Here is an 11,505-nt window from a genome sequence, read left to right as displayed (position 1 = left end):
GACAACCTAATAGTACGATGTATTAATGAAGTAAAATAAGTTATTCTCTAAAAATTGTATCCTTATAATTAGACTGCGGATCTTTATGCAAAATAAAATCTTTGCGAACAAACTGTAGACTATCGTCTACAAAAATTGAACCTAAATAGGAATTTATTTTATTCTACAAATATTATAACGTGAACTTTACTTTCAATCTCTTTTATATTCTTGCATATTGTTTGCAATTTGTAGTTTCTTGCACATTCAAATTTCCTATAAATGCATAAAAATCCGCAGTCTATTTATAATTATTAGAAATGGGTATTAAACAGATGTCTGGCGCAAACGTTTGTTTATATTTATTATAATTTCATCAAAGAGATGTTTACAGCAAAACTTACACTTTTCCTAGTGGGCTATCTTGTAGCCATTGTTGTCTGCGTGTTTTTGTTTCAAGTCGAGGCACTTGAAAAATATCAACGTTCACTATTTTAGCTACCGTACCTTAATGTTTTAAATAATCTTTCTGAAAACCACACCTTAACTTTTTGAAACTTATGTTTCTAATTGTATTCTTGAACATATTTAAATGAATATGAATTTTGTTTACTAACAAATACAGTTACCTTATAATATATAAATTTTACTATAAATTTCACTATTTTAGCTTCCGTGCCTTAATATTTTAAATAATCTTTCTGAAATCCACACCTTAACATTTTGAAACTTATGTTTCTAATTGTATTCTTGAACATATATAAGTAAATATGAATTTTGTTTACTATCAAATGCATTTACCTCATAATATATAAATTTTATTATTTAGGCGATTCCATAGAAAAAATTCGAGAGCTGACAGATTCAATGATCCTGTTAGAAACTGGTGCACTACCTCATTTCCTTATTTAGAGTAACAGCATTCATTGCAGCAAAGATACAGGTATCAGGTTCTGCGTGTTGCCCTTGAATGACCTTGGATGACTTACATATTATAGGTCGCTGTATTTGTCAATCTATAAGCTCCATGTTTAGTTAAAATACTGCATATAGTTTAATTTGAAAAAAGATTGGGTGATCATGAAATCTCAGAAATGCTTTCGCTTGGAACAAAATTGTGCACAGACTACAAGATGAACCCTCTCAAAGTAGAGTATGTTTTATCTGGAACAGTTCTTTAAGTACGAAATAGTTATAGGGAAAGACTAGTATGGGATATCCTGTAAAATATTTAAGAACTATTTTTATATTGCTAAAATAAGAAATAATTATTAAAAATAATCACTTATATTAATAATAAACAGGAAACTTCTAATTAAATTGTCTAGAAATTATATTAATTTAATTGCCTAACAGTAAATATATTTAAATAGCGAAGAATTAAATCCCATAAAAACACAAAAACACAAAAGAATATTTAATAAAAAATAATGTTTCGTTATAAAGTCAAAGAAGCTACATATTCAAATAAATTTAATAATATTTCATTAAGGTACAAATAATATAAAATTCTACATCCCTCCATCATTAATATTTGTTCATAATTAAATGTTTCCAATATCCATCTCACATCCCTAAGCATATGACAGTATTTAATTTCTACGAAGCTATTGATTATGACACGAACGTTCGGTCGACTGAAATATCTCGCTTGGAGAGAAGTCTCGATGTCTGGAATGCAGACGCGGTTTTATATGGATGAATAGACGCCATACAACAATGTCTCGCGCATATCTCAAACCCTGACATATTTCAGAAATGTGCTCGTTAAAGCGATTCCATTTAATTCAGTTGGAGACACAATGCAAAAAGAAACTTTGGTTCATTCACAGTTTGTATACGTAAACATTTACGCTTGAGACATTATTTAAATTTGTGTTGTTGATAAGTAGTTAATAAATAGTATCATCGATAATAATATTAGTAAAAACTATTAACTTCCTGCTAAATTATTTCATTTCATTTCTTTTATTAAAAAATATTCAATTTTCATTACATTCAGTGTTTAAAAGAAAAACTTGTAAATTTTAATTTATTGTTATATTTTTGTTGGTCTTGAAATTAAGAAAAATTAAATTAATTACTACAATGAATTATCCATTATTTGTAGTATTTAAAGTGGTTGCATGAAATTGTATCTTGTTGTACTTAGAACCTACAAATCATTATTAGAAAAGTTCACCTCTCACAATTCAAATCTTGAATTTCAGTATTAAGTTTTTATGCTATTATTTGAATTTTCGAGTTTTAAACAGTTTTACATGAAAAAACATAGTCTTGTAATTATTAAGAATTTTATTAGATTAATTGGAAGTAATTAAAAAAGTTTTTTATATGTGAAAACTTTCGTATAGGAGATGTTTCTAATTTAAAATGAATTAAAAGAGTATATTAAATAAAGATTATTCATAACTATCGTTGAAATACCTAAATAAGTGTTGGTAAAGAAAAACTTGTTGTTACACCTTTTAGTGGAAACCTTATTCCAAAATAATTCTCTACGTTATGCTTATTAAAACCAGCTAATAATTACAGACTGTGACATTTATGTGTAATATTATACAACTTACCTTACAAATCCTAAAAATTAAACAATAACTTTTCTAATGATAGCAAAATCTGTATAGTTTATCTTCTTACAGGAGGTAAACTTGTTAATATTCCTACTCATTTCTTCACTATAGCGAAGAAGTTATACTTTTATAAAGTTTTCCAAATCCAAAAGTACGTAACATTCGAAATTGTTAAAAAAATACTTGTCAAATAGATAGTGACAATATTAAAGTAGACCTTTCCATTAAATGTAACCGTTACGCCAAAATTTTTGTAAAATAATTCATACTTCATATAATATAATGTGTAATATAATTCACTATTAACTTCAATTAAGGATATTCCATAAATATATGTGTAATATAATATTATATATATAATATGGACACTGTGCAAGAATTCAAGTAGTTAAAAAGATTGTCGCTCCAAAGGAGTATCCATATTACGAAGTGATTATCTTTCAAATGTTATTTCCGATTATTCGTAAATGTTAGCGAATATATAACATCTAAAGCAGACGTAGAATAACGAATTAATCGTTTCTGCTCTACATTTAATTATATTCTTAGCCATTATGTTGAACGTTCGATGGAAAAGATACAAGTCGTTTTTATCACTCTTATTTATACCGTATGGTAATACCTATTAACGTGTATAATAACAAACAGCTAAGCAACATATAATGTAAATACATAAAACGAAACGTAAAAGAAGCGTTTCCCAAGCTATAAACAATTGTGCGTTTCTTGGACTACTAACCTATAGTTAAAAATAATTCTTAAAGCGGCGAAACGATTGTTCGTTTTACTCATAAATAAATCTAGAAGATAACATTTAGTATAATTTGTTCTCGATTCGAACCTATCTACCGTAGAAGTATGCATGCATGTGTTGAACCATGATCAATACAAAGCAGTTAGAGGTATTAAATGCGATATAAAACTTTTAAATACACACCCTATATCGTTGGTTGATGGGTTATTGTTATTGGCCGATCCACTGTTCACATTGTTATTAATTGTATTCGAATTATTAGTTTGCTGCAGTGTTTGACATGTACCCAACAAAGAAGTCCACTGTCTCATCACTTCTTCTCCTTGAGCTTCCAGTTCGGACAGAATGACAGCGTCATCCATGTCCTGCAATGCAGTAGTTGACTCCACCCTGAAATACACAATGAAAATCAGTAAATAGTAATTAATGTCAATATATAACAGAAGCATTCGGTTGAAATGTTAAGGTTGCCCAAGATGTTCACAAGTTCATAACACAAACTTTGCACAAGAAAACAACGAATAATAAGAAACAATAAGAATGAAAAGCTGATTTGATTGCTAGTGCAAAACGTAATGGAAACATTTAATATTCAGGAAATTATTGCTTTTTTAATTGTTTTGATCCAATCATTTCGTAACACGTAAAAGTGACCATCTGATATACAATTGATTAAACCATTTGTAGGCTAAATTTAAATAGAACCAAGTAGAGTACAAATACACAGCTGCAATGATCAATTATGCTCTCAATTATAATTACTGTCACTTAATAAACATTCTTATCCTTCAACGATAAAAGAATTTTAACACTATGAAAGTAAGTATCCGTCTGGCACATTGAATCATATTTTGCCTTTTCAAATATACTATCAAATAATAATATACAAAATTTTCCAAAGAGAAAGAATGAATATTATAATATACATATGGTATAATTATTAAATAAATCAATAAAATAGAATTTCTCAGCAGTATACGTAATAAAGTTGTGTATATTTGACTATATATTTTGGTTGTATATTTATTAGTATCCAGAATAAAGTATAAGTAGAGTACTTGCGTATATTATATTTACTATACTATATGCATAGCTAAAGCATGTAACCAAATACATACATGCTTCGTTATGTATACTAATCAATAATTCTATCTTTTTTTATTTATTTCATTACTATACTATACTATACGTATTTTATTATATGATTTTATTCTAACGTTTATTTAAAGTAAAGTAATAAAATGCTTTTAAACTTATCAAATAAAGCTACCACAATGTGTGTGTAAACCATGTAAACCATGTCTATTTCTCAATAATGTTTACTTGTGAAAGGGTTAAAGAATATCAAATACCAACCGATGTTGTTCCTCGTAGGAGCTCGCATCGCTCTGTTCGTAATCCAGTATTAGGTCATCAGAAGCAATGGATTCACAGGGAGATAAAGTGTCGACGCTGCCAGCTCGACTTATTCGTTTGCCATGATGAGGGCTGTTTGTTGCGTTTTTTCCATGTCCTGTACCTGAAAGAAATAATCATTCAATGTACGATGCATAAAATTATAAAAAGAATTAAAAATAAACAAGAAACAAATCATGTAATGCTTTTCAAGCATTGCGTACTTTACAATATACATAGTTTGTTAAATAAGGTAGTTCTATAGGTTTGTTACCAATATCTAATCAGAATAATGAATAATTAGCGTATATCTACAGAGTGTTGACAAACATATGGAACTTTTTTCAGAATCATTTCTTTTGTGCAATATAGGTGAAAGAGTTCTTACTTATATTACAGTTAGAGGCCTCTGGTGTTTCATTAGCGAACTTTGATTTTACATGAAACTTAGCGGTTTAACCCTTCGCATTCGAGGCCTTTTTTTCTGGTATCTGCCAGCAACTCGAGATGTTTCTTAGAATTTTATTGCCATGAATTCTAAGCTACCTAGATTTGAGAATAAAGTCACCTTTACCTCACTGACAATCATTGTATTGACACTTCGAGCTACAAAGAAATTAAACCTAAAGAAACATTAGGTATTGTAGATTTACTGAGTGAAGCCTAACGGTGATTGAGAGTCACCTCTCGAGTGCAAAGGGTTAATATTTTATCAGCGATTTATTAATCGTTGGAAATTGAATTTCTAAGATTTCAACTACTCACAAGTCCTCTTTCAAGTCAAATGATCCAAAACAAGCCTTTTTTCTTCCCGCATATTTTTCTATTAGCAAAGACAAAATTCTTTTATAATAATCCAAAATAAACTAAACTTACTGTTATCTGTATTATAGTTAGTTAATAATTTAACAAGCAGTCTATATCTATAACATATTATTTCATATATTTCGTTTATTTGTGCAGTATGTACCAGATAATTGAATATTTTCAATAGCATTGGTGATACCACAGAATGTTATTATACGAAATTGAATTACGAGACCCATGTCTTTGTTTAAAGTTGTTCTTTTTTTTTATACGTACAATTGTTAAGTAGAAAGCAGTGGTGGGCAAAACCCTAGGCTTCGGATAATTCTGAAGTTTGCAGATATGTTTGTCTCGTTTCCTTCTTTGGAAAATATTCAAAAGAGGAAACGAGACAAACATGCCGGTAAAGTTCAGATTTATTCGAAACCTAGGGGTTCGCCCATCTCTGGTAGAAAGAATAAAATCTTCAGAATCTACCAAAGGACTCGTCAATTATTACTAGTTTACAGGCAAAATGTACATTCAATGCCACAATCTTTTTCTTATGTATTTTGGCCTACTAAACTCGAAAATCGCAAGAAAAAATTTTTCTATGGATAGGTTTGTATTATATGAATTTTTGAATTTTTTTTCGATTTTTTTTCTGATATACGTTAACATTTTAGGCCATATCTCGAGTTAGAAATGTCTGATTGAATCGTGCAAGACGCCATTTTAAAGGTAATCGAATTTCCAACAATTACTTTTCACATTATTTTCCAAACGGTTCAATAGTTTAAGTGTTACGAGTCAATATATATGCGAAACTTTAATTTTTTCGACTAAAATAGAACACGAATATTTCTTCCATGGCCATGGAAAAATAGAAATTGTCAAATTATGTCCAGTTTCTTATTGTCTACGTATAGATCGCACTTTTTCGAAGAAAACAAGCTTTTGTTGAAGAAAATCTATGGATAAATACTAGAGTTAGGAACAATTGAGTAAAGGTACAAAAATTCCAATTTTACTTTGTTTTTGTATTTTTTTCCTATTTATATAGCATAATTTCAAAATTGAAAATGGGGAATCCAATATGGCCGACACGTATATTAAAAAGTTATTAGATTTACATGAAACTTAGTATGTACGAGTTACTTGGGCCGCATATTACGAATATGATATCAGAATTTCAAAATTCAAAATGGCGAATCCAATATGGCCGACATGTATATTTCAAAATTATTAGATCTTCATGAAACTTGGCATTTACAAATTATTTGGGCCACTAATTTCGAATCTAGTATGAGAAATGCAAAATTCAAAATGGTGGATCCAATATAGAATTTCAAAATTCAAAATGGCGAATCCAATATGGCCGACATGTATATTTCAAAATTATTAGATCTTCATGAAACTTGGCATTTATAAATTATTTGGGCCGGTAATTTCGAATCTAGTATGAGAAATGCAAAATTCAAAATGGTGGATCCAATATAGACACGCATATTAAAAAGTTCTTGCACATGTCATCGTGCGCGACTCGATCGGACGTTTCTAACTCAAGATATGGTCTAAAATGTGAAGTTATGTCAGAAAAAAATCGAAAGAAAATTCAAAAATTCATATAACAAGAACTTATTCATAGAAAAATGTTGTCTTGCGATTTTCGAGTTTAGTAGGTCAAAATACATAAGATAAAAATTGTGGCATTGAGTGTACATTTTTGTTTGTTTTATTTTGTAAACTAGTGTTATCTCTCATCTCTTTAACCAATAAATGGATCCTGATAAAAGCCCATAAATGTTCATAAGCACCCTTCGAACAGACTCGAATCCGATTCGTCAGTACCTGTCTTAGGACTGGATTCGATCAAAGTATGGCTGTTCTCGGTGTGTGCCTGACTAGCCATGGCGGAATGCGGGTCTCCAACAGTCCTCGAGATGTCATCGAAAACAAGCCCAGGCTGATCAGCGATCTCGTCGTCGAAGAATTCCCTACCCTCCGACAAACTCAACGAATTCGACGCGTTCGTCGGGGTCCCAGGGCTGTCGTCTTCCTGTTCGCACTGTTCCGCCGCGTTGTCCTTCCTCGCGGCTTTAACATCCGACTGCGTGATGCTAGCCGTCAGACTGTCGAAGAGGCTGTCGACAGGGGACGTCTCATCATCTATCAAGGTGGTGGACGTGGCTGCAGCTGCGGCAAACGCGGGATCCTCGATGGTGAGAAGCACGGAACGCAGACTAGTCTTCGGCAAGGTTCCGTTCTTAGCCGTGTGGGAAACGGTCTCCGCGTGTTGAATCGTACCGGAACGATGACATTCGTCGCTGGAGCTCAACGAGTACTCGTCAGCCATCGCCTCCCCGTGACCGTATTCAGGGTCGTCCGAACTCGGTGGACTGAAGTCCGATTTAATCGAAGGAATCTTCTCGGAATGTGATCTATCTTTATAAACCTTCTCCTCGCCTAAACCTTCGTCGTAGCCCTCCGAGGACGTGGTGGACATGGACGTGGTCGATTCGGTGTACCTATTGTCTTTATTAACGATCCTCTGGTACTGGCTAGTTCTTTCCCGCACCAAACCAGTGGTAGCCGTGAACGTCTTGGGCAACGATATAACGGATATTTCGGTGACCGTGCTATCGTCGTCCCGGACGTCTCTGACATCGAAGCTCTTCCCGTTCACGACCATCCTCAAGTTCCTAGGTCTGCCTATGGTGCGTCTCCTCGCCAACGATCCGTCCGCGTAATCAACGCCTCTCGATTCGATCTCGCCAGGACAACCCTGCTGACTCCCCACGCCGGAGTCCTCCGTGCTGGAGCCTTCTTTCGAACTCGCTGAGCTCTTCGACGCCGCAGAAACCTTCCTGCTCTGGTTCGCTGCGGTTTTCGCGACCTTGGAGTTCGCGTCGGTCATTCTTACGGCGTATTGAGGCAACGGCAGGTGACTGGTGTGCAGGGTGTACCTGCCGAACGACTCCGGGATGTTCGATGGCCGCCGATTGCCGTCCACGTAGTTGCTGTTTGCGTTGGTGTACTGGGTATTTGGAATTTGCGTTTGCTTCGCCTTCGAAGGCGCCGTCGCGTTGCACACCTGCACCACCCTGTGCTGCTGCTTGGCGAAACTGTCCAGCTGCTGTTGCTGCTGCAGCTTTTCCTGGTTGTGATGACTCGCCGTGTGACTGCTGCAGATGTCGCCGACCTTGTTCGTGAATTTCGGCTGCGGTTGCCTGTAACCGAAGCGGTTCGTCCGGACGGCGATTCCGGTGGACTCTTTCTTCGGTGGCGCCAGCCGAGGCGTCGATCGGCCGGAAGACGAGTTACGCATCGCGCAGGTGTTGTCCTCGTCGCGTCTCCGGTTCTGCTCCGGGCCGGCTGATTTCGAGCGCGGGTGGAACATCGTCGCCTCTGTGGCGTAACTCGTTATCGGCATCGGTATCCCGGAGGTGGGTCTTCGTCGGAAACCAAACGACATCGCCGTTCCGCGCGTGTGCGAGCCACCGCATTTAGACGCTCCCTTGTGGTCGTTCTGAAACAACGTCAATGGAAATCACTCGGGAGCAAGAACAGTTGGGAATCTTGGGAATTTTTCAGGGGGAAGACACGGGTAATGCAGCGAGGTGACATTACCGGGAAAAATGGAGATTTTTCGCATTTCGTCCGTATGTTGGCTGTTATGCCGGAATGACAACGTCGCAATGTATCGATATTCACGTTAGCAGTAAGCGCCATCTCATTTCCTGAACTAAATTTGGCACTTAACTTGCTCTGCATTATCGTCAAAATGGCGGAACTCGTGTTTGGGAACGTTTTCGCGATTTCTCGCTTTTCGTTCTTATATTAGCATATTTTGGGCTGAATCAGAGCTCATTCGAAAGAGGAAGGTCCAACGGAGGGTGCTCTGGTCATGGTTGAACGAGATTGTGTTGATATTTCGTAACATGAGGGTCCGAAGTCGAACAAAAGTCGAGCAAAACACGCATCCGCGTAATGGAAGTATTTTTAGGATACTAAACGGATTTCGTGAGTCAAATGATGACTACAGCACCATTCGTTGGACCTTCCTATTTCGAATGAGCCCTCATGCAACCCAAAATACGCTAATATAAGAACGAAAAGAGAAGAATTACGAAAACGTTCCCAAAGACGAGTTCCGCCATTTCGGTCCATTATCAGAATTCGAAACCGGAAGGATTCCCAAGGAAGAAATAGTTTATGAATTTGGTAGCATCTACCACGAGGAGAAGGACATTAAAAAACAAGCTTACCTCGAAAGGAATAACAATATACGCAAAATCCAACAACTTAAGGAACTCAATGAAGAAGATCTAATAAAAAAGCTTATAGACGTTATCTGGGAAAGAAAATCCAGAACAAATTGGAAATTCCTTTCAACAAAAACAAATATAGGGCGAAATGGAGGCCTCCACAAGAGGACGAAGATTGGAATGACAGATAACAAGAAAACTTCGAAATTCCAATTTCAGAAAGAGACAACAGAAGAATAAGACATAGGGACGAAGCAACAAAACTTATAAACAAGGGACGCAATATTTTAAGAAATAACAATGGTACGCAAATCAGAGTGGGATCGGTTGAAAATTTTAAATATCAGGAAAATAGAGGGATCCCCCCAGAAGAAACCCCTACGGAGGGCAGCTACACTAAAGCTCGGGATTTAGATAACACTTCTACACTACACAGTTGGAACTTCTTATACAGTCTTTATGATATATGTCATATGTGTATACACTGTATATTATCATATACAGGGTGTCACAAAAATTTTGGAGGTCCTTGAAAGAGGTTCGGGAGGTGATTTGAAACAACTTTTTCCTTAGCGAAAATGTTGTCCGAGGCTTCGTTGAGGAGATATTAACAGAAAACACTGACCAATCAGAGCGCGAGGCGGCCGCGCTCCCTGACCAATCAGAGCGCGAGTATGTCGATGGAGCGCTCGCGGTAGTGTATGAGCGCGGCCGCCTAGTCGCTCCAACGGTATACGCGCGCTCTGATTGGTCGGGGTTTTCTCTTAATATCTTCATAACGAACCCTTGGACAACATTTTCGCAAAGGAAAAAGTTGTTTCAAATCACTTCCACTCTGTATATACAGAATGTATCAAAAATGTTGTAACACCTTGAAGGGAGAGGTTCGGGAGGTGATTTGAAACAACTTTTTCCTTAGCGAAAATGTTGTCCGAAGCTTTGTTAAGGAGATATTAACGGAAAACACTGACCAATCAGCGGTCGCTCCGCCGGCATACTCGCGCTCTGATTGGTCCGAGGTTTCCTTTAATATCTCCTTCACGAAGCATCGGACAACATTTTCGCTAAGGAAAAAGTTGTTTCAAATCACCTCCCGAACCACCACTTTCAAGGTGTTACAACATTTTTGGGACACCCTATATAGTCGCAGATTGAGCATTATTTTCAGGGTTTTTAAACCCATAAATAATTTTTGAATCGGGATATTGCACACACATTTAGTCGTACTGTAAGGGTACATGTATTTTTACGTTGGCATTTTTAAGAAGACATTTAATGAAATTGTAAATGGTGTACCAAAATTAAAGTAAGATTTGAATTTGCCGCCATGTTTAGGATTAGCAAAAATGGAACGTTATATAATAACAACAACGTGTCTTCATTATTGAACAATATTTCTAAAGTAATGAAAGTTTGGCGGCTGCAGTTCGAAAATTTTATACAAAATTTGGCTCAGAATTGCGAAATTCAATATGACCGATATGTGTAGTAAAAAATAATTAGATTTACATGAAACTTGGCATTTATAAATTATTTGGGGTGCTAACTTCGAATCTAGTATAAGAATTGCCAAATTCAAAATGGTGGACCCAATATAGACACGTATATTAAAAAGTTCTTGCACATGGCATCTTGCGCGACTCGATCGGACGTTTCTAACTCAAGATATGGTCTAAAATGTGAAGTTATGTCAGAAAAAAATTGAAAGAAAATTCAAAAATTCATATAACAAGAACTTATTCATAGAAAC

General features: G+C 35.5%; 1 protein-coding gene across 6 annotated transcripts in view; it reads right to left on the bottom strand.

Annotated features, from left to right (window-relative positions):
* The window catches only part of LOC128882007 (serine-rich adhesin for platelets), a 263,101-nt gene that overhangs the window by 74,139 nt on the left and 177,457 nt on the right, over positions 1 to 11,505 (bottom strand). For all 6 annotated transcript variants that reach the window (XR_008458246.1, XR_008458249.1, XR_008458247.1 and 3 more), the window contains 3 exons: positions 7,339 to 9,016; positions 4,663 to 4,825; positions 3,490 to 3,696 (listed from right to left, as the gene is read on the bottom strand). Coding sequence is in view for 2 of the 6 variants with exons in the window: in XM_054133537.1 (XP_053989512.1) it covers positions 3,490 to 3,696; positions 4,663 to 4,825; positions 7,339 to 9,016 (2,048 nt within the window). In the remaining 4 variants the exon portion in view is untranslated. The remainder of the gene's footprint in view (positions 1 to 3,489; positions 3,697 to 4,662; positions 4,826 to 7,338; positions 9,017 to 11,505) is intronic.

Source organism: Hylaeus volcanicus, chromosome 9 (genome assembly GCF_026283585.1).
Source record: "Hylaeus volcanicus isolate JK05 chromosome 9, UHH_iyHylVolc1.0_haploid, whole genome shotgun sequence".
NCBI lineage: Eukaryota > Metazoa > Arthropoda > Insecta > Hymenoptera > Colletidae > Hylaeus > Hylaeus volcanicus.
Note: the sequence above shows the minus strand (reverse complement) of the source record. Positions and strands in the feature narration are given on the sequence as shown.